At 45.1% G+C, this 23,814-nt stretch overlaps 1 protein-coding gene across 2 annotated transcripts in view; it reads left to right on the forward strand.

Moving 5' to 3' along the window:
- dok4 (docking protein 4) overlaps positions 1 to 23,814 on the forward strand; it is a 135,116-nt gene that overhangs the window by 10,625 nt on the left and 100,677 nt on the right. For both annotated transcript variants that reach the window (XM_037246688.1, XM_037246687.1), the window contains exon 2: positions 12,585 to 12,692. In XM_037246688.1, coding sequence (XP_037102583.1) covers positions 12,585 to 12,692 — 108 coding nt within the window. The remainder of the gene's footprint in view (positions 1 to 12,584; positions 12,693 to 23,814) is intronic.

A 23,814-nucleotide genomic window follows, 5' to 3' on the forward strand; every position in this document is an offset into this window, starting at 1 on the left:
CAAAGTTGTTCATGCGCTTTTTCCTTGGATCGGAGTTGGAAAACAATCACTCTTCATCGAGACTCTGAACTATCGTTTTCAATCCTTTGTGAATCTCTCACTGCAAGTCAACGATGGACAAAATAGAGAGATTCAGGCTATTAGACTGATGGTCTTGCAAACAGTATGGTTCTGGACTTGTTGACGGCAGCACAAGGTGGTGTGTGCCACATTATTGGGACTTCCTGTTGCACATACATACCAGGAGAAAATAATAATAATAATAATCAGGGCTGTGGACTCGGTTCGGACTCGGGGACTCGGACAAGGCCGGACTCGGTCATTTTTGCCGGACTCGGACTCGGTGCTGATTTTGACAGAGTCCACCGAGTCCGACAATAAAAAAAAGAGGCAAGACGCAGCCAGAGAGTGTCAGGTTACAGTCAGCGCGGTAGGAGTTGGAAGAAGCAGTAAAAACTCCACCAAACTCGTCGTAATGACACGTGATATATATGATATATCCTTACTATTTTCCAGGTTCTTAGATAGCAAGAATAGGTCGGACAACGACGTGAATGATAACTGCTTTATTCCTTACTCACAGTGCGTTCACAGGGCGTACCAGAACAACACAGAATGCCCATCCCACTTCCGGGGTTTTTCTACTACGGAATTTGAGTTAGCCCAAAATACACAACATCTCTTCCCCTCTTACAATGAACGTGCTATATGCATGAACAACATAGTCTTATGCACTTATAACTTGACATCTTCAAGATCTATCAATAACTACCATTAAACAATTATCATATATGGTCCAGACAATTATGACAATAATATTCCCATGAAACCTTAACTTTGGGTGAGGGTGGACTACCTCGAATTATACCGAATTATAGCGAAAAACCGATGTCGTACGGCGTCGTACGGCGTCAACACTATGTTGTTTTCAATAAAAACATACGTACGACTGGTCTTTGAATGCACCCCGCTTCAATGGCAGAACGCGGATGAATTTAAAGACATCAAATGAGAATAATCCTTTATAAAAATTAAAATTGACTGACGCAAACGTGAGTTCCTCATGTTTCTATTGAAAACAACATAGTACTGACGCCGTACGACATGGGTTTTTCGCTTTCCAAATAAGGGGTCGTCACTAATTATTTGTGTTTAGATAAATGTCTGAGCTATAATGGTGTAATTAATGATTAAAACTTGAAAGTATCTGTTTATTGTATTCGTTTATATGTTTAATAAAGACAAAGCCATCACAAAACTGTTGTAATTATTTAGATTTTGATCTAAATTAGCCTTGAATAAAGACTAAGCAGTCACATGAATTAACAGAAAAAATGGACAGCCGGACTCGGACTCGGACTCATGGTCAAGAGGCCGGACTCGGACTCGGTGCAAAAATCAGACCGAGTCCACAGCCCTAAAAATTTTATTTGTATAGCACCTTTCATACAAGAAATGCAGCTCAAAGCGCTTTACAACAATGAAAGAAAAACATGAATACATAAAAACAAAACATTAATGTATGCATACACAATTAATAAAGTAAGTTTAAAATAGGAGCACGCTTTAATAAAATAAAGAATATATCTTTAAGAAAAGGTAAAAAATAAAATAAAGATAAAGATAAAATTAGGCTTAAAATGAAATTTACAAAACGTAATTAGTTAAATGCTCGGGTAAAGAAATGAGTTTTAAGTTTTGTTTTGAAAATATCTAGCGACCTGGCCTCCCTGATACCTATTGGCAGTGTGTTCCATAGTTTGGGGGCGTAATTAATAAAGGCTGCATCACCGATCTTCTTTCTGCTGTTGCTGGGAGCCTCCAATAAACCAGCAGCAGATGATCGCAGGGTTCTTGGAGGTATATAGCTAACAAGAGAGTTTGCAATGTAGCTTGGTCCCTGCCCGTTGAGGGCTTTGTATAGAAGGAGAAGGATTTTGAAATCAATTCTAAATGTTACAGGAAGCCAGTGCAGAGCAGCTAGAACTGGTCTAATGTGCTCTCTCTTCTTGGTCCTGGTTAATAGGCGAGCTGCAGCGTTTTGGATGAGCTGAAGTCTATCAGTGGTTTTTTTCGGGAGACCAGTAAAGAGTGCATTACAGTAGTCAAGCCGGCTTGAAATAAAGGCATGAATCAGTTTCTCAGCATCATTTTGATTTATGAACGCTCTTACTTTGGCTATATTTCTAAGGTGGAAAAATGATGTTTTGGTCACCTTGTTAATACCACTACATTGTTGAAAGCCGTATGCAACGAAATTTCGTTTTGTACACACCTAGTGTTGACAAAATGACAATAAAGTTCTGTCTAAGTCTCTAAGTCTTAATGTGGGACTTGAAGCTTAGATCTGAATCTAAGATAACACCAAGACTTGTAACCTCAGATTTAATCCAGGGAGTTAATTTCCCCAAATTATTAAACAGAATTTCTCTTTTTGTTTTAGGGCCGATTAGCAAGATTTCCGTTTTATCCTCGTTTAACTTTAAGAAATTGTTGCTCATCCATTTATTTATAGCCAGAAGACAGTTGGTGATGGAGCTTATAGGTGTAGCATCATTGGGTTCTGCAGATATGTACAATTGTGTGTCATCCGCATAACTATGGAAATATACATTGTGCTTTCTGATGATGTCGCCAAGCGGCAGCATGTAAAGTGAGAATAATAGTGGACCAAGGCAGCTGCCTTGTGCAACCCCATAGCGGCTGTCATGTGTGTTGGACACATGCTCTCCTAAGCTGACATAGAACTTTCTCCCTTTGATATATGTTCTGAACCAGTTTAACACACAGTCCGAAAGACCGACTAACCTTTCAAGACGATTGATTAGGATATCATGCTCAATGGTATCAAACACTGCACTTAGGTCTAAGAGGATAAGAATCGACACCTTGTTTTCATCAGAGTTTAGTCTGAGGTCGCTGATTATTTTAGTAAGAGCAGTTTCAGAGCTGTGATATGTTCTAAAGCCTGACTGAAATTCCTCCAGGATATTGTTTTCTTTCAGAAACGAGTTTATCTGCACTGAAACTATCTTTTCAAGTATCTTACTAATGAAAGGAAGGTTGGATATCGGCCTATAGCTGGTCAGTACATTTCCATCTAGGTTGGGCTTCTTTCGTAAAGGTTTTACCACAGCTGTTTTAAAGGCATCTGGGAAGATGCCTGTTTGAAGGGATGTGTTTATAATGTTTAGGACATGACTTGAGACACTGTTGAATACCCGCTTAAAGAATGCTGTCGGTACAGGGTCAATACTTGAAGTGGAGGAGTTACACTCAGTGACAGTCTTGCAAAGCTCATTCAATGTAATACAGGTGAATGTTCCCATGGTGACACAATTTTTATAGGATTTACTGAGATCATCTATGTTTATATCGTCAACAATACTGGCTCTAATTGAAGTTATTTTACTAGTGAAGAATAATGCGAGTTCTTCACATTTTGATGCAGAGAACTGTGGGGGTGTGGGGGCAATGTTGAGTAGTTGATCAATAGTGGAGAATAATATTCTAGAGTTTCCAGTGTTCTCTGAAATAATCTTAGAAAAGTAATCCTTTCTTGCCAGACATATTATTTTATTATAAGCAGTCATGGCGTCTCTGTATAGATCACGATGAACTGTGAGTCTAGTTTTCCTCCATTTTCTTTCAGCTGCCCGACAGACTCTCTTGGTTTGCCTAACATTGCTATTGTTTAACCATGGGGAGATTCTGTCAGTACTTTTCCTTTTGACCTTTAGCGGTGCAACAGTATTCAGAGCAGACAACAAGATACCATTGAAATGTTCAACTATGTCATTTAGAGAGCAGTCATAGTTGTATGGCTCAAATGACCTCATAATATCAGAAAACTCTGCTTCAGCCTGCTCATCTAGGAATCGCTTTTGAACTAAAATTTCCCTTTTAGTCTGTGTTAAGGTTAGCTTTACATTATAAAATACACAGTGATGGTCAGAGATAGGCAATTCACATACAGAGATATTATCAATGTCTATTCCTGTTGTTATTACTAAGTCCAAAGTGTTACCATGCTGGTGAGTGGCTTCATTAATGTGTTGGGTAAGATTAAAACTGTTTAGTAGGTTTACTAGTTCTATAGCTTTGGAGTCGTTCTTTTTATTAATATGAATATTTAGGTCTCCATTCAGAATTAATCTGTCATAGTTAGTGATTCCAAGTGAAATCAGCTCTGAGAATTCCTGTAGAAATAATGATGAGTATTTTGGTGGCCGATATAATGTGATAATGAGTACTGGTAATTTTGTTTTAAGTTCAAGAGCAAGATATTCAAATGATGAGAATTCACCAAGGTCGATGTTATTACCCACAAACTGTGTAGAGAAAATAGCTGCTATTCCCCCGCCCCTTTTCTCATGTCTGACAGACTGATGGAACTTGTAGTTTGGAGGACAAGCTTCCATCAGTGTTGCTACACCATTGATATTGTTTAGCCAGGTCTCAACCAAACATATACAGTGCAGATTCCTTTCAATGATCAGATCATTTACCAAAAAAGATTTGTTAACCAAAGATCTAACATTCAAAAGAGCTAATTTCAGTTGTTGTGTTTCAATAACAGGGACTGGTTTTGGCTGGACATTAAGACATGTAAGGTTACTGAGACGAGTACCAGATGGTCTATGGTTACTACGATGTGTTTGACCATAGCACCGGCTGTTTAATATTACCGGTATGTTTAAAGAGGTGGCATGGGGTCTGTCTCATCTTTGTCTTATACCTGAGCGTCTGTTGTTGCTGCTGTTTAGTAGTCCATCAGTTTGACTGGCAGCTTTAACCAGTTCCTTAATTTGTGATTGTGGTGTGGGGGGGATTTGTGATTGAGGGGGAGGTGGGCAGGGGGATCGTTGGGTCCTCGATAGGCACAGAGACATCCTTCGATTGCCTTGGGTGATCTGGAGCAGTGGGTCTGGTGAGGTGGGATGTGATGGAGGGGGGTGTGCAGGAGGGAGAGTGTGTGCTGTCCTTGATGGTCCACGTGGGAGGGGGGGAAAGGAATCCTGTGAGGGGGGAGGGGGGGAGATGGATCCTGGGAGGAGGGAGGGGGGGTGATTGCGTGCTGACGTCTTCGGTGGGCTATCCTTTGTGCGTCGCCAGCTGTCTTCTCTTATCTTTGATAGGACACCATGTCTTTGATATGGTGTCCCAACGGCGTAACAAATGTTGGCACTGAGTAGCCTGGATCCGTAGATGTTTGGATGTATCCCATCCGGCTGGAAGCGGTCTTTACAATTCCAAAAGATACTGAAATTATCAATAAACTGTATTCCATGTTTGAAGCACTCCGATGTCAGCCATGTATTTAGGCCAAGAAGTCTACTGAAAGATTCCGTTCCTTTGTTTAAGGTTGGAATGGGGCCAGAGATGTACACACACTGTGACTGATGGTCATCCAGTATGTTTAGCAACAGGGTCAAGTCTTTTTTCAGAATCTCAGACCCAGTTTTCTTTTGTAGAATGTCAAAAGACCCGGTGTGGATAATGATTCTCATATTTCTTGGGCATGTATTTAAGATAACTGGAATCAGTTCTGCAATTTCAGATACGGTCGTGTTATCCATGCTAATGTTTTCAGTCTTTGGCATTTTAACAAATTTAGTTACTGAGTCTCCAATCAAGAGAGTGTGTGGTTCAGTTCTGGAGTTAGCAAAGTTTCTTCTGGCCCTCGGCCTGTCCATGGCTTGGGGACTGTTCCTGGGGTTGTGATTAGCCTTAGCGCTAGCAGTGTGATTAGTATCTGTGGCTTCATTACAGTTATTATCCAACATTTCATCCCTTGCCAATAGTTCATACCTGTTATGTAGTGGGAGATCAGGTGTAGGAGTGAGTGTTGATGCTTTCATGTCTAATCTCTTGCCCGGTTTGCCTCTCGGGCTGACAGCTGGTGTTGATGTTTTTGGCCTGGCTCCATTGCGATGCCAGTAAGCGGTTGTCGTCGGAGCTTCTGCAGCTAATCCAGGGTTACGGACAACATCAGAGAGCATCCTGGGAGTTTCCACCACTAGTTCAGTAGTGTTAGGACATATCCAGGGAAGTGTGTCGGTCAGATCTGTAGCGGGAGCCTCCACGTTGATAGCCCCGTCTATAACAATCTGTGTCTGTCCGTTAGCATTTGGTGCTACTTTGGCTACATGATAAGCGTCAATGAGCTGCTCCACAGCTGCTACCGAGTCCGTGAATTTGTCATTTTCACATATCTGATGTAGTGTTTCAATCTGTATTCCAAGCTGCGTTTCAAGCTGGAATATCCTCTGATTCAGTCGCTTACACTCCGTGCAGTTTACCGGTTTTGATGGCGTTGGAGACATGTTGGAGAGATTTGAGGACACTCCTTGGTGGTAGCTGGGCTTCTGTAGTCTAGTGGTAGCTACTGCAGGCTGCAGTAGCCTGGTGGTAGCTATAGGCTCCAGGCTGCAGTAGCCTGGTGGTAGCTGGGCCTCTGTAGTCTGGTGGTAGCTACTGTAGGCTGCAGTAGCCAGATGGTAGGTGGGCTGCTGTGTAGGCTGATGGTAGCTAGCACGGCTAACAGGTAGCAAGGCTAGCAAAGCTGGCTAGTGCTAGCAGGCCTGCTAGCATACCAGAGCACATGCTCCAAAAAACATAAAAATAGTCCACAGAAAAAACAAAATTGGTTTTCTAACTAACCTGTACAATGGTGGTACACTTGCATTCGACAAATGGCCAGAAAGCTCTCAAGGAAACACTAAATACACTCTAAAATTGCAGGCAAGACTAGGAGCAAACTATACCGGCAAAATGACACACACATCAACGACGCCATGAATTCACTGAAGAACTTACAGCGGGCCATGTCAAAAGACAAAGTCCCACATCAATGGGATTTCTTTTCATGGCTATTCTCTGGCAACTGGTTGCAACTGCTGTTGAAATTTGTGACTCCTGTGCTTGTTGTGCTGGTGTTATTGTGCTTATTTGCGACCTGTGTTGTCCCGTGTTTGAAGTCTGCTGTATCAAGATCTTTATCTTCTACCATAGCACAGGTGCAAATACAACATATCAGACATGTCAAATGTGATGACTATGACGCGCTGCGGAAAGATGATTGCGATGATGCTGTTTAGCCGTACATATTTTACAGAAACTTAATGATTTGACCATCGAAAATGCTTCGCAAGTGATGGGTACAATGATGTACTGTTTCTGTGTTTTTCTTGTTATTTTTTTTATTGATAGCATTCTGGTCACCTCAGGCAGAGGGACCGTGTGAGACTTTTCCTGCATTAAAACATCTTGCCGCAGGTTTTTCACTAATACACACTAAATTTGGACTGGAGTATTGAGGAAAAACCTCATCTTCACTGGAAATTATTGCTGTCATTGTTTGTTGTTTTTATCATGTATCACCCTTCACGATCCCCAACCCGTCCCCTGTCATCTCTGTTTTTTATTGATCTTTTTTATTATTATTTTTATTATTTTTCTTTCTTCATTATATTTTCTTACTTATGTTTGATTGATCGGGATTGGCATAATCATATGATAAACAGGAGGGATATGTTTGGGTTTACAGATTATCTTGATCGTATGATTGTGTTGGAATGTAGACTAGAATTATTAACTTTGTTTAACCTTTTACCTTTCCTTGACTCTGAAAAGTTTAACCATTCGGTTGTTGAAACTTTCCAAATGGTGTGGAAACATTCTTGCTTAGTTAGTCATCTAAAATGCTCCACTAGTTCCTGTTTCCACGACCTTGTAAAACAATGAGCTGGGACCCTCCGCACTGATTAACCAGTTGCTGAGGTGACCTCCATCCTGTCCAATCTCACCCCCACCCTGTTTCTCTCAATAAAAATGCTCTTGCAAGAGGCCTGAGTCAGACCTCATTCGATCATCGCTGTACGCACAGCGACGAATGACTCTCCATTTGCAAATGCTTAAAAAGGGCATACTGTCTCCCGTGTGGTTCTTGCAAAAATAAGTTAGAGTGAGCACCACTCTAACAGAGAGGACACAGTACAAATAATGTAGACAATTCAAAAAAGGTGTGGAGAGCAGGATGTTATTGCACAGCAATGACTGAGACTCTGAGAGTGGTGTGAGTTCATCAGAGCGACAGCCTGGGGGAAGAAGCTGTCTCTGTGTCTGCTGGTTTTGGCGTACAGAGCTCTATAACGCCGTCCGGAGGGGAGTAGTTCGAACAGATTGGAACCTGGGTGAGAAGGGTCTGTAGAAATGTTACTTGCACGTTTCCTGGTCCTGGACAGGTACAAGTCTTGGATAGATGGGAGGTTGATTCCAGTTATCTTTTCTGCAGTCCTGATTGTCCGTTGCGTCTGTGCTTGTCTTGTTTGGAGGCCAATCCAAACCAGACAGTGATGGAGGTACAGAGGACAGACTGGATGATGGCAGTATAGAAGGTCTTCAGCTGCTCCCGCGGCAGGTTGAACTTCTTGAGCTGTCTCAGGAAGTACAGCCTCTGCTGGGCCTTCTTCCGGACAGAGTCTATGTGGCTGGTCCATTTCAGGTCCCGAGAGATTGTGGTTCCCAGGAACTTAAAGGTGTCTGTGGAGTGAATAGTATTACTGCGGATAATGAGGGGTGAAAGTGGTGAAGGGTCTCGCCTGAAGTCCACTGTCATCTCCACAGTCTTGAGCGGGTTAGCTAGCACCTTCAATTGAAGATGAAACTTTCATTGAAATGATGGACAAAGAAGTCTACAAAAACGATTCACACAGCTGGGTTGCTCCATTGCCATTCAGACAACCTCGGCAACAGCTTCCCAACAACTGTGAGCAGGCACTCAAGCGATTTCACTGCATACAAGCCATAAGGACGTAGACCTCAGCATGGGCAGACATCTGCGTAACCAAAGCTGAACGAGTAGAACTCCACGTCTTAAGCGATGCATCTATGAAGGCCATTGGTGCCGTAGCCTACTTGAAAGCCATCCAAGAAGACACAGTAGATGTTGGATTTGCCATGGCAAAGGTCAAACTTGCCCCTCAATCAGACCCCACCATTCCCAGACTTGAACTGTGTGCTGTAGTCTTAGCAGTGGCTGACCTGGTGTCACGGTCGGTTCCAGCAGCAAAACTCACACAGACAATGTGGTTCAACGGACCAACCTTCCTGTGCAAGCCCTCTACTCAGCCAAACCCAGCTCAATTATTCAGCTTAGTCTCACCGGAGTCAGATGCAGAGGTCCATCCAGTTGTGAAGAGCTGCATCACCATCTACAAGGGAAAGTTCTCAGCACAGAGCGCTTTGAAAGGTTCTCCACATTCGACACTCTCCAATGAGCCATCGCACTCGTGATTCACATAGCAAGATCATTCAAGACTCCGACAGGCAAGTGTAGGGATGGCATCACTGTGACTTATCTCGCACAGTCGATGAGCTTTCCCAAACAAGAAAAGTCATCATCAAAGCTGTTCAGAGGAATACCTTTGTGAAGGAATTTGAAACTCTGCAGAGAGGAAATCAAGTTCCGTTATACAGCTGCCTACGCTCTCGCAACCCAGTCTTACAGGATGACCTCCTCTGCCTTGGAGGCAGACTGAAGAATGCGGTTGTGGCCATTGAACAAAAGAACCCTGTCATTCTCCCAAAGCAACACCATGTCTCCTTGCTTCTCACTAGATACCATCATGCCCAAGTAAAGCATCAGGGCCGTCATTTAACAGAAGGCACGATACGAGCTGCTGGGCTGGGAGGCAAGCGACTCGTTAACTCAACTATCCACAAGTGCGTCATCTGTCGCAGACTTAGAGGATGAATGCAGGTACAACAAATGGCAGATTTCCCCGTAGAGCGCCTTACAACCTGCCCTCCCTTCACGTATGTGGGCCTGGATGTCTTCGGACCCTGGCACGTCTCCACCAGACGCACCAGAGGGACGCAACCTAAGAGCAAGTGCTGGGTCATACTATTCTGCTGCATGAGCTCCACAGCAGTTCACATCGAGGTGATTACCTCACTGGACACCTCAAGTTGCATAAATGCGTTGAGGCGTTTCTTTGCCATTAGAGGACCAGCCAAACAACTGAGGTCAGACTGCGGCACAAATTTCATTTGAGCCTGCAAAGAACTTGGGCTGATTGCACATCAACCAAACGGCATGGTGCAGCGGTACCTGCACCAACAAGGATGCTCCTGGGTGTTTAACCCACCTCATGCTTCACACATGGGGGGTTCACGGGAGCGACTCATTCGGGTAGCCCGACGAATTCTTGATTCAATGCTCTGTGATCACAGCACTCGCCTAACTCATGAAGTTTTGTGTACACTAATGGCAGAAGTGACAGCAATTCTGAATGCAAGACCACTAGTTCCAGTATCAAGTGATCCAGACAATCCATTCATCCTCACACCATCGATGCTGTTAATACAGAAAGTCGGCATCCCACCACCTCCAGGAGACTTCACAGACAGAGGCCTTTCCACGAGGCAGTGGAGAAAAGTACAAGCCTTATCCAACTTGTTCTGGAACCGTTGGAGACAAGTGTACCTGTCAACATTACAAAGCCGCAAGAAATGGACAGACAACAAACAACTGAGGTCAGTTGGGCGAAGGCCGGGCCACCAGACGCTTGCCTTTGAGCCCCAACTCCAGGCCTGGCTCCAGAGGGGGGCCCCGGTGACCCACGTCCGGGCAAGGGAAAACGAAATCCATTTATTGTAGTCTTCGTAAGGGGTTCTTGTGAGCCGTGCTTTGTCTGGCCCCTCACCTAGGACCCTTTTGCCATGGGTGACCCTGCCAGGGGCATGAAGCCCAAGACAACTTGGCTCCTGGGATCATTAGAACCCTCCACCACAATAAGGTGACGACTCACGGAGGGGTAAGGTAGAAATGTTTTTGGTAAAAGCTCTTCGATCTCATTATTTCATGTAGTTGTCTACAAAAGATTACGTTACATCACTGCCGTGCATAACAAATCACATTTTTTTGGGGTACTGGCGTGTTTGGGGCTCTATTAAAAGAAATGCTATGGTCTGCTCGAGAGGGGGCAGTACGGACCGGGACAGAGGGAGCCTAAATAAACTGGCCAGGAGAGCGAGCTCTGTCCTGGACTGACCCTGGACTCCATAGAGCATAGGTGTCAAACTCCAGTGTAATTATATTTGGCCTGCGAGGCAATTTCAAATTAATATTAGAGCTGGCCCGCCGGTATTATACGGCGGCAGCGCTGTAACACCGCATTCATCGCTTGTACTACAAATCCCATAATGCTCTGATGTTGCTTTGGCGCCCATACGTCCGTTCATGACTCCGCCTCATGCCCATATAAGTAGAATCCGTGTTCATTTTTTCCCAGAATGCACCTGAAATTTTCAAGATGGCGCTGCCTAGATTCGATACTATTGGCTTCCGAGCAGCAGTCCACAAACCAATTGCTCTCCATGTTTGGTAGCACTTACCTATGTGAGCAACTTTTTTCCTCAATGAAGATGACGAAAACTTCTCACAGGAGACGTCTGACTGACGAACACCTTTGTTCGATAATGACGGTTTCCTCAGCTCAAACCCTAAGCCATTGATGAACTGGCATCCAAGAAAAGATGCCAGGTATCTGGCTTGGCCGCATCAGAGTAGATCAGTGTGTCGCAAAATGAGCAGTAAATACATTTTCTATGCACTTATTCTTGCTACTCCAAGGCCTGAATGGTGGATTTATTCATAGTTGTTATTTTATTTTCAAATTTATTAGCCTGTGTAAGAAGCTAATTTTGACATTTACCTCAGAAGGCTGCAAACAGAAAGGAGGCATTCAATTTTTATTTAAATTTTATTTAATATGCCATTGATGTTTTATTATTATTATTACTATTATTGTTATTATTAGTATTATTAGTGTTACTATCAACTTGATTTTGCACGCCTGCACTTTTAAGTTATATAAGCCTTGCTTGTTCAATATTCATTGTAAAATCAAAACTTGTTTGATTCCGTATTAAAAGGTTCATTTGTTCAATCTTTGTTCAATTTAAAAATTTGGCCCACTGTGAATTTGAGTTTGACACCCCTGCCATAGAGGTTGTAGGTGAGAGAAGGATGTTAGTTAAATTGGCATCCATCCTGGACACCACCTCTCACCCCCTCCATGACATTATGGGGTCCCTGAGAAGCTCCTTCAGCAGCAGACTGTTACACCCACGGTGTAAGAAGGAGAGGTTCCGCAGGTCCTTCATTCCCACTGATGTCAGACTCACAACGCATGCAGCACCTGATCATGCTCACACACAATAATCTACATCTTGTCAGTGCATCCAATTCCAAGTATAAAAAAGGCAACCAAACAAACAGTTTTTTATGACAATAGCCTATATAGGTATATGCCTAACTACACACCTTAAAGCTTATAGGCATTAACCCTCAATTGACAAAAGAACAGATGGACTTTAACTGTTGTAGTTAAATTTAGAGGCTTGCACTTTGGTATTAAAAGCACCATTACAAAGAATTGTACATCCACGCTCAATCTTGTCAATTTTCGGACAGAAAAATATTCAGACGGATAAAATGATGGACTCCTTATTAAATGTGCTGACTGTTTTTTATTTCAATAATTAACATGAAAATATTTCTCTTGTGCTTGTTGCAGATTTATCGCCGTTGTTGGTTAGTTTTCAAAAAGTCATCCAGTAAAGGGCCTTGTCGACTTGAGAAGTACCCTGATGAGAAGTCTGCCCACACCAGATCCTGCTCTAAGGTTTGTGTGTGTGTGTGTGTGTGTTTTTTTGTGTGTGACATATATCATTTTCCAGTAGAAAAAGATTTGTTTATGAAAGTTGGACAACTTGATATGGATTCTATTGACATCAAAATAACATTTCAATACAAAATTGAGCCCTCCAATCTTCCTAAACAAAGATCTTGGAATGTGGAACAACATGGAGTTGGGCTGCGACAGACAAGATTTTATCCAATTAACTCAAAACACGCCAATTATAGATTCAAATTCCGGAGCTTTCATGCCACCATTTTTATATGAGTTGACAGCTTTTAAAATAGTGCGTTATATTTCAACACAATAACTGGAAGATGACGGCGTTAGCTTTACTAATATTTCTCGAGGATACGTATATGGTGGAGCACTGGTTCTTCACAGTTCAGAGGGTGTGGGTTTAATTCCACCTCCGGCCCTCCCTGTGTGGAGTTTGCATGTTCTCCCTGTGCCTGCATGGGTTTTCTCTGGGCACTCCGGTTTCCTCCCACATCCAAAAACAAGGCTGATTCAGCACTCCAAATTGCCCATGGGTGTGAGTGCGAGTACGGATAGTTGTTCGTCACTGTATGCCCTGCGATTGGCTGGCAACTGGTTCATGTCCTACTGCCCGATAGGCTCCAGCACGCCGGCAACCCCCGTGGGGACAGGCGGTACAGAAAATAAATGGATGGATGGATGTATGGATGGTTGGCTGGCTGGCTGGCTGGCTGGCTGGCTGGCTGGCTGGCTGGCTGGTTGGAGGGAGGGAGGGAGGGAGGGAGGGAGGGAGGGAGGGAGGGAGGGAGGGAGGGAGGGAGGATATATACATAGAGTGACAGGGGTGGATTAGTTTGGAAATACCTTCCCCCGAGGATAGCATGATTCTGCCCAAAATTGTAAAGTCTCTAATTAAGCAGCGGCTAAGTGAGTTTCTCATGTCCAATATACGGGTAGCAATACGCAAGTATTTGATCTCAGATTTAACTTCGATTGAAGCAATAGCTGTGCCAGAGTAGTTCACATTTTTCAATGTTAAGAGATAATCCAGATGCTTCAGAAAAGACTGAGATGTATTGAGAGCTTGGTTCACCATTGAGTATCCTTTAAAAAAAATGTGTCAAAAGGGTTAGCCCTATTCGAGTAAACGTGCTAACAATGTGTTGTCATTACATCGCAAAGTTATAGGTCTCTAATTTTTAAGTAAAAGTATTTTTTGGGATTTGAGATTAATGTAATAATTCCCTGTTTCATAGAAGTTGACAGGTGTCCCGCTTAGATACAGTCAACAAGAGCATTGTAAAGCATAAATCCAATATTTTCCTAAAAGAAAAGACAGAATTCCACAGTCATTCCATCAATCCTTTTAATCGCTACATCCAGTTCTTCAATTTTAAGGTTAGCCTCCATATGCTGCATAAAACTATCAATTTTTCTACTTTTCTTAGTTCTCTCAAAAAACACCTGGCAATCCTCCGTTGAAAATTTGGATTCATACAAATTACTAGAAAATTGTCTAATTTCCTCATTGACTTGTATATAACAACAATTTATGAATCTTGCCAGCTCGAGTGATGCCCTCAAACCATCCTCTTGACGGAGCTAAATGGCCAAGGATTCAATCGCTATGGTGAACAGGATGGGGGACAGATGACACCTTTGTCTGGTACCCCTAAAAAGGGGGAATAGGGCAGATCAGACTTGGTAAAGACAGAGGCTAGCTACAGGGGAAGCATAAAGTAATCCATGATATGAAATTCAAAACAAATTTCTTTTAATACCAAAAAAGAGAAAGCGCCACTCCACACTGTTCACTTCAAGTGTAACAATCAATTCTGGAGGGTTTGAACAAGGGGACCGGACTATAGTTAACAGCCTCCTTATGTTCTGAAATGAATGGCTTTCTGGCATAAACCCTCTTTCACCCAAAAAATATATACTTGCAAGAACCTGTCAAAGACAATGGGCATGAATCTTCAAAAATATTTTTAAATTCACATTTAAAAGGTAATAGGTCGATAACCTCCACATGAGCGGTCATTTTTCATCCATTTTGTCGTCCGTTTTTTTGTCTTTGACTGTCCTTGACAGACAGAACAACCAAATGCGTCACAGTTTGTTGTAATGGAGGGAAAGGGGAAGTGGATCACTGGCGCGGGAGCGGAGCAGAGGTTGACTCAGTCCTCCTCGGAGCCCTCCATGTTCATGGCATCATTGTCCGGAGACACCACCGACATCGCCTTGTCCTCGGATGCGGAGTCGGGCGGCCTCAACGCCCCAGACCCGTTTTCGGGGGGCACCAGGGAAGGCACCGGCTCAAGAGCGAGGATGCGCGCCGGCCGGGGGACAGAAGCCGATGCGGGAGGCGACTGAAGCCTCGGGTCGACATGTGGGTCGAGCGACTGCCCCGGAATGTTGCGGGATGCTCTCGGGCGACCCCTCTGCAAGGCTGGCTGATCCAGATAAAGGCGATGAAAGTTGGCGTCATCCTCGTCATATCCCTCCCAGCCCACGAAGCACTGGAGGCCCCTGCCCCGCCGACGGGACCGGAGCAGGCGACGGACTGCGTAGACAGGACCCCCATCGATAACCCGGGGGGGAGGTGGAATGGGGGCAGGGACCGTCGTGCTTTCGTGGACTGGCTTGACCCGCGAGACGTGGAATGTGGGATGGACCTTCATGGAGCTGGGAAGACGGAGTCAAACAGCTGACGGACTGATTACCTTGACAACCGGGAATGGCCTGACGAACTTGGGAACCAACTTGCAGGAATCCACCTTGAGTGTCAAATCCCTTGTTGACAGCGACACTTGCTGCCCGACCCAGTACTGTGGGGCAGGAATGCGGCAATGATCGGCATTGTGGGAGTAGGCGGAGGAGGCTGGCGCGGGCTCTTGCCCAGGTCCAATGACACTGGCGAACGCAAGTGGAAGCTGACAGGCAGTAGACGCGCTTCTCCTGCTGCTCAAACAGTGGTAGCTGGTACCTGAACACGCAGTCGAAAGGCAACAGACCAGTGGTGGAGCTTGGCAGGGGATTTTAGGCATATTCCACCCAAGGAAGCTGTCGGATCCACAGACGAGGATTGAGAGCCGCCATGCACCGATGGGCCTTACCCAGCTCCTGGTTCAGTCTCTCTGCTTGTCCGTTGGACTGAGGGTGGAACCCGACGTGAGGCTGGCCGAGGCTCCCAGGCGGCAGCAAAATTCCTTCCAGAAGGCCGAGGCAAACAGTCTCCAGTCGGACACGATATCTCGTGGCAGCCTGTGATACTGAAACACCACGTGCAACAGTACTTGGGCGGTCTGTTTGGCAGACGGTACAACATTGGGGACAAAATGTGCCATTTTGCTGAACCGATCCACCACCGTGAGGATGACAGTGTTCCCCTCTGACGGTGGCAGACCGGAAACGAAGTCAACCTAGGTGAGAACACATCCGCTGCAGAACCGGCAGTGGCTGGAAGAAGCCCGCTGGCGGGCTATTAGGCGTCTTATACCGAATGCAGACTGGGCAGGCTCTGACGTAGTCCCGGACGTCGTTCCTCAGCGTCGGCTGCCATAAGTGATGTGCCAGCAGGAACGTCATGCGCACTATTCTGGGGCAAGACGAGAGTCACGTTCCCATTCCAGCACCCAGTCCCATAGTGAAACGGAAACAAAGACCTGATCCCGGGGACAGGTGCTAGGGGCCGGGCTTATCCTGAGCGGCCGCCCTTACCTGCCTCTCGATATCCCAGGTGAGCGCCGCCCCCACCACTGACTCTGTGATGATGGTTTCTGGCTCATTGTGGGCGTCCTCGCCCCCCTGTGCCATGCGAGATAGGGCATTCGCCTTACCGTCCCGGGATCCCAGTCTGTAGGACAGGGTAAAGTTAGATTGCGTAAAGAAGAGGGACCATCGGGCCTGGCCGGGGTTCAGCCGTTTGGCTGGGCGGAGATCGTCTAAATTCTTGTGGTCGGTCCAAACCAGGAACGGAGCTGCAGTCCACTCCAGCCAATAGCGCCACTCCTCCAGAGCCATCTTGACGGCGATCAATTCACGGTTTCCAATGTCATAGTTTTGCTCGTTGGGGGTCATGCGATGGGAGTAGAAGGCACATGAATGAAGCCTGTCGTCATGGGCAGACCGTTGGGACAATACCGCTCCTACGCCCACATCCGAAACGTCGACCTCCACCACGAATTGGCGCTCTGGCATCTGTAGGACAGGAGCGAAAATAAAGCGACGCTTGAGAGCGGCGAACACCTGATCTGTTTCAGGGGTCCATGTAAAGGACACAGCAGTGCTGGTGAGAGCGGTGACTGGAGCAGCGAGAGAACTGTAATTGCGGATGAATCGGCGGTAAGAGTTGGCAAACCGAAAAAATTGCTGCAGCGTCTTCCAAGTGTCGGGAGAGGCCCAGGAGGTGACAGTCTTCACCTTGGTGGGGTCCATGCGGATGCTGCTCTGGAAGTCAAAGTCTGCTACAGAGGATTAGAACATCAGCTAAGTATTATCAAGGTGATAAGGTGTAATGTTTGATGTTGTTTGTCCTGTTGGGTTTTACAGTGAGAGGAAAAAGCAGTTCATAGTTTAATTTTTATTAAGTGCTCTCCTCTGCTAGTACTGCACTGATTGCCAGTACTGCACTGATTGTATAGCTTTATTGTATTATTGTTCCAGTTGTTTAAAGTTTAAAGTTTTGTTTAAAGTGAGAGACAGAATATACATGCTTAAATACTCTCATGTCTGAAGCCATATATTCTATCCTTGTTTGCAGTGTTGCACTGATACTTTAAATGTTGTTGTAAATTTAAAGTTGCACACAAAGTTAATAAAAATAAGTGACAAAAAATATTCATTCTTGGTGTCCTCATTTTTATCATCTAATCTGGTATATATTTATATGTATATTTATATTCATATATGGAGATATACGACACAAGGTAGGGAAAGATAGATAAATAAAAAAGGCACAAATCTAACCATAACATCGACTTAAGTTAAATGCTTCAACACACAGTTCTTCCCAAAAGTATCTCAGATGGACAAATAAGTAAATAAAATAAATAAATACAATTTACAACAAGCATAGTAAGTTGTAGGCGAGGACTTGAAGTGGCATATCAAAGGACTGCGCTACATATGAAGATCAATTCCCACCACTCTCAATCTCAAAATTTTTTTTTTTTAAAAAAGATGGTAATAATAATCATAAATTTGGTAATCACTGATACGCAATGGTCATATATACAAACACACCTACACATACAACAGAGAGCAAAGAATCCAGGGAAAACCTGCGTAAACAAAATTAGTATGACGTACTGTAGCAGACATGTCCATACACCTATATTCATTTCGCAATCATCTCAAAAAGAAGCAAGGAACTTACATCTCGGATGACATTGAGACAAAATGACTAGGATTAAAAATGATCCCTATTTAAACTGCAGGCTGTGAAAAATCAGTATGTCCCTTCTGCAGCGTGGCAAATGTAACCAGAGCACGTCTATTGCTATAGTTGCCAAGACACTCGCGAAAGAATACCATGTAATCGTCACTCCAAATGGCAACAGTTAGTTCTCAAGGTGAAGAACATCCATTGACGTCCACAATTTCTTCCAACAACTGGGGGAAGAAATAGAATAAAAAGTCGAATGAAAATAATTTTGCTTCACTTCGGTCATTATTTAGAATAAATTATTCCCCATCCCTCATTTTTCTCATTGACTGAAATCCATTTTAGCAACGGAGAACTTTAATCTCTGCGCGTACTCCCTGAGTCAGGCTCACAAAGTTGTCAGGACTACCCAGCCATTACACCCATTCAGTCAGTGCGTGCTCCCTGGGAGAGAGTTTTGTCCAAGGCACCACCATTATAACCAAGAAGCAACTCGGGGACCACGCTTTGGCGGAATACTATTTTATTTTGCATCATAGGAGGATAGATAGACCTATACAGGTTATTTATTTGCATCTGTATGCGTATTTATTTGCAACTTGTGCTAAAAAGAAAAAAAACCATAAATGAACACATTAAACTGTAGTAATGAACAGAAATAACATGTGGGAAGCCACAAATTTCACTGTCACTGTGAGAGGACAGTTGCTGGGATTTAAATTCTTTTTTTCCCATCTGTGGGATTACTGGGCATGGTGAATCGTACACAGTTTGTCTATTTGTGGCAATATGGTGTAAAGGTACAGTCTCATATCATTTTCTGGCTTCATTTAGTTAGGCCAGTGTAGAAAATCCACTCTTCCAGAGATATGTGGTGGCAGCAGGCAACAGAGAATTGACTGGTTTTGCCGAAAGTGCTTGAGAATTAGCCTGACAACACACCCAGAATTTCAGAAGGGGCTGTGTTTCATATATGTTCCTCTTGACAGAGTTCGATGACAGTTTGACCAGTTGATCCTCTTCTATGGCAGATAAGCTTGACCCTACTGCTGTATTGTTACTGAATGGGAGCAGGATCCAATTGCTATTACAGCGCCACTGATCAGACTCAACAAAGTACTTTTGGAATTGGAGCACAAGCTTCCTCAAATGGCCACTAATAATGGCCATAATATCAGTACAGTAATTCCTCGTTTATCGCGGATAATTGGTTCCAAGACCACACGCGATAGGTGAAAATCCGCAATGTAGAGAAAATATATTGTTACAATATCCATGAAAGACTTTTATGTCCCTTTATTGTATTTTATTGTATTTTTAAACACTGCATATTGTACTTTTAAATGCTTTTTGTATTTTTAAACACTTTGGTAAACATTTTAAAGTCAAACTGATTTTCATAAACATTCTTTATTTAAATAAATAGGAAAATAAAGAAAAGAAGATTAAATATATTGTTACAATATCCTCACAAGACTTATAAGAACCTTTATTGTAGTTTTATACACTTTATTTTTTTAAACACTTTTTGTATTTTTAAACACTTTTGTAAAATGTTTAAAGTCAAACTGACTTGCAGAAACATTCTTATTTATTAAGATAAATAAGAAAATAAATATGAGTAAATATATGGTTACAATTTACACACAAGACGTTTATGAACTAGTGATGTGCATTCCAGATCTTTTAAGTGAACTGAATCTTTAGAATCATTTTAGCCGCTTGTATCCGGGATCTTGTTCTTTCGGTCACAACCCATACCTCGTGACCATAGGTGAGGGTAGGAGCGTAGATTGACCGGTAAATTGACCGTCTGCTCAATGACCTCAACCGCTTCTTGGCTCGCTTCGACGCTCAGAACAGCACTTGCCCGCTGAAGGCCACTCCCCCTTCCCACGAGCTGCCCCTGTGCCTCTCCGCCGACAGCGTGAGGAGGACGCTTGCCGCTATCGACATCCGTAAGGCGGCGGGCCCGGACAACATCCCGGGTCGAGCGCTGAAGGTCTGCGCTGGTGAGCTGACGGGTGTCTTCACGGACATCTTTAACACTTCCCTGCAGCAGGCCATCGTCCCGTCGTGTTTCAAAGCAGCCACCATCGTACCTGTCCCGAAGAAGCCTGCTCCGTCCTGCTTCAATGACTACCGCCCCGTGGCACTTACGCCCATCATCATGAAGTGCTTTGAGCGGCTTGTCATGGAGCACATCCGGTCAGTTCTCCCCCCCCACCATTGACCCCTTCCAGTTTGCGTACCGAGCCAAACGGTCCTCTGAGGATGCCATCTGCTCTGCCCTCCACTCGGCCCTCACCCACCTGGAGGGGAGGGACTCGTATGTGAGGTTGCTGTTTGTGGACTTCAGTTCTGCCTTCAACACCATTGTGCCGCAGCGTCTCATCAGCAAACTGGACAAGCTGGGCCTCAGTACCTGCCTCTGCAACTGGCTACTGGACTTCCTCTGTCAGAGGCCGCAGGTGGTACGTGTTGCCGACAAGATCTCCGCCAGCATCACGCTGAGCACAGGGGCCCCCCAAGGCTGCGTGCTCAGTCCGCTGCTCTTCACCCTCCTGACGCATGACTGCGCTGCCACCTGCAGCGGCAACCGCATAGTGAAGTTTGCTGACGACACGACTCTGGTGGGTCTCATCACCAAGGGAGACGAGACTCAATACAGGCTGGAGGTTGACCTTCTGACCGCGTGGTGCAGGGACAACAACCTCCTGCTGAACGTCGACAAGACCAAGGAGATTGTTGTTGACTTCCGGAAGGGTCACGCCCAACACCTGCCGCTGACCATCGACGGTGCTGTGGTGGAGAGAGTGAGCAGCGCCAGGTTCCTGGGGTGCACATCAGTGAGGATCTCTCCTGGTCCACCAACACCGCATCGCTGGCGAAGAAGGCCCAGCGCCGCCTGTACTTCCTTCGGAAACTCAGGCGCGCGGGGGCTCCTCCGGCCGTCATGACTACTTTTTACCGCGGCACCATTGAGAGCGTCCTCTCCAGCTGTATTGCTGTCTGGGGTGGCAGCTGCACTGACTACGACTTGAAGGCCCTGCAGCGCATAGTGAAAACGGCTAGTAAGACTATTGGTGCTTCTCTCCCCTCCTTGAAGGACATTTACACCTCCCATCTCACCCGCAAGGCGACCAAGATTGTGGGTGATGTGAGTCACCCCGCTCACTCTTTGTTTGAACTTCTGCCCTCTGGGAGGCGGTACAGGAGCCTGCGCTCCCGCACCACCAGACTCTCCAACAGCTTCGTACTCCAGGCTGTTAGGATCCTGAACTCGCTCCCCCTTTCGGCGTAGCGTCCTGTTCTTGCTGTCTGCTGTATGCACACTGGCTCGGTTTTGCCCCTCTTATTTATTGGTCTATTATTTATTCATCGCTCATTTTATTTTATTTATTATTTATTGTTTATGGTTTGTGCCTTCTTGTTTTTGTTTTGTGTCGCCTACTTGTATGTCTCGTCACCGTGGGATGGAGGAAACGGAATTTCGGTTTCTTTGTGTGTCTTGACATATGAAGGGATTGACAATAAAGCTGACTTTGACTTTGAAATTGAGAGCTTTGCCTTTTGGCTCAGCTCTCTCTTCACCACAACGGACCGGTACAGAGTCCGCATTACAGCCGACGCTGCACCGATCCGCCTGTCGATCTCACGTTCCATCCTGCCCTCGCTCGTGAACAAGACCCCAATATACTCTAACTCCTCCACTTGGGGCAGGATCTCATCCCCGATCCGGAGAGGGCATTCCACCCATTTCCGACTGAGGACCATGGACTCAGATTTGGAGGTGCTGATCCTCATCCCGACTGCTTCACACTTGGCTGCGAACCGCTCCAGAGAGCTGGAGATCACGGCTTGAAGAAGCCAACAGCAACACGTTGTCTGCGAAAAGCAGAGATGCAATGCTGAGGTCCCCAAACTGGACACCATCAACACCTCGGCTGCGCCTAGAAATTCTGTCCATAAAAGTTATGAACGGAATCGGTGACAAAGAGAAGCCTTGGGGGAGTCCAACCCTCACTGGGAACGAATCCGGCTTACTGCCGGAAATGCGGACCAAGCTCTGGCATCGATGATACAGGGACCGAACCGCCCTTATCAGTTGGTTCGGCACCCTGTACTCTCGAAGCACCCTCCACAGGTCGAGGGACACGGTCGAACGCCTTCTCCAAGTCCACAAAACACATGTGGACTGGTTGAGCGAACTCCCATGCACCCTCGAGGATCCTGCCGAGGGTATAGAGGACAAAAACCACATTGCTCCTCTTGAATCCGAGATTCGATCTCCTGATGGACCCTCCTCTTCAGCACCCCTGAATAGACCTTACCAGGGAGGCTGAGGAGTGTGATTCCTCTGTAGTTGGAACACACTCTCCGGTCCCCCTTCTTAAAGTGGGGAACCATCACCCCAGTCTGCCAATCCAGAGGCACCGTCCCCGATGTCCACGCGATGCTGTAGAGGCGTGTCAGCCATGACAGCCCCACAACATCCAGAGCCTTTAGAAATTCCGGGCGGATCTCATCCACCCCTGGGGCCTTGCCCCCGAGGAGTTTTTTACTACCTCAGTGACTTCGACCCAAGAGATTGGAGAGTCCACCTCAGAGTCTCCAGGCCCTGCTTCTACAATGGAAGGCGTGTCGGTGAACTGAGGAGGTCTTCGAAGTATTCTGCCCACCGACTCACGACGTCCTGACGAGGTCAGCAGCACGCCATCTCCACTGTGAACAGTATTGACGGTGCACTGCTTCCCCCTCCTGAGACGTCGGATGGTGGACCAGAATTTCCTCGAAGCCGTCCGGAAGTCATTCTCCATGGCCTCGCCAAACTCCTCCCACGCCCAAGGTTTTGCCTCAGCAACCGCCGAAGCCGTGTTCCGCTTGGCCATTATGTTTTCATGCGCAAAAATAAAAACAAGGAATAAAACACTCAAACACCATACAAGTTTTAAAATAAATGTTTATTAAAATACTAATAAAAGTAAATTTCAAACCAGCATTCTAATGTGAAATTGCAGTAGATATATTGGATAACAATATTTAGGCGTATATATGCATACACATGTTATTTAAAAACTACTGTAAGTATTATAAAATAAAGATTACCCAAAGAAGAGCATAATCTTCCCGCTGTTGCATACCGGCGCATCCCTTCATGCAATAAAGTTAGCCCTAAGCTTGGAGAAAACGAGCACAAACGTGGTGTTACAGTGAGTGGCTCTTTATTTCCTTGTCGTAAATCTACATTCTACATAGTTCTCGTTCATTCACTGAATTGTTCACGCCAGGAGACGCAACACGTTCACTGACTGATCCGTTGATGCACGGTAAGGCAGTTCACTCACTGATCCGTTCTCGTGATGAACGGGAAAGGCAAATCACTCACTCGCTGACTCGTTCCACACTGATCCGTTCTCGCAATGAATGAGAAGGCAAATCAATCACTCACTGATGCGTTCGTCATTTTCTTCTTCGTCTTGTTTTACGGCGAAGTGGCACCAGCTTCAATGCGCATTACCGAAACCTACCGTGTGGGATAAGTTACGGTATTGCATGTTGGTTGAAGTCATATGAACTGAAAAAATAACGAATTGCTTCAGGAAGTGATCCCTTCACTCACGTTCATTATCCCAGCCGACACACGTTTGTGTGAGCTCAAATTACCTGAGAAAGGATTATGCATTTTTTTTGTACAATCGCATGTCAAGAATGTGTATTTGACGACTTGCTCTTTATATA

Source organism: Syngnathus acus, chromosome 3, assembly GCF_901709675.1.
Source record: "Syngnathus acus chromosome 3, fSynAcu1.2, whole genome shotgun sequence".
In the NCBI taxonomy this organism is placed as follows: Eukaryota; Metazoa; Chordata; class Actinopteri; order Syngnathiformes; family Syngnathidae; genus Syngnathus; species Syngnathus acus.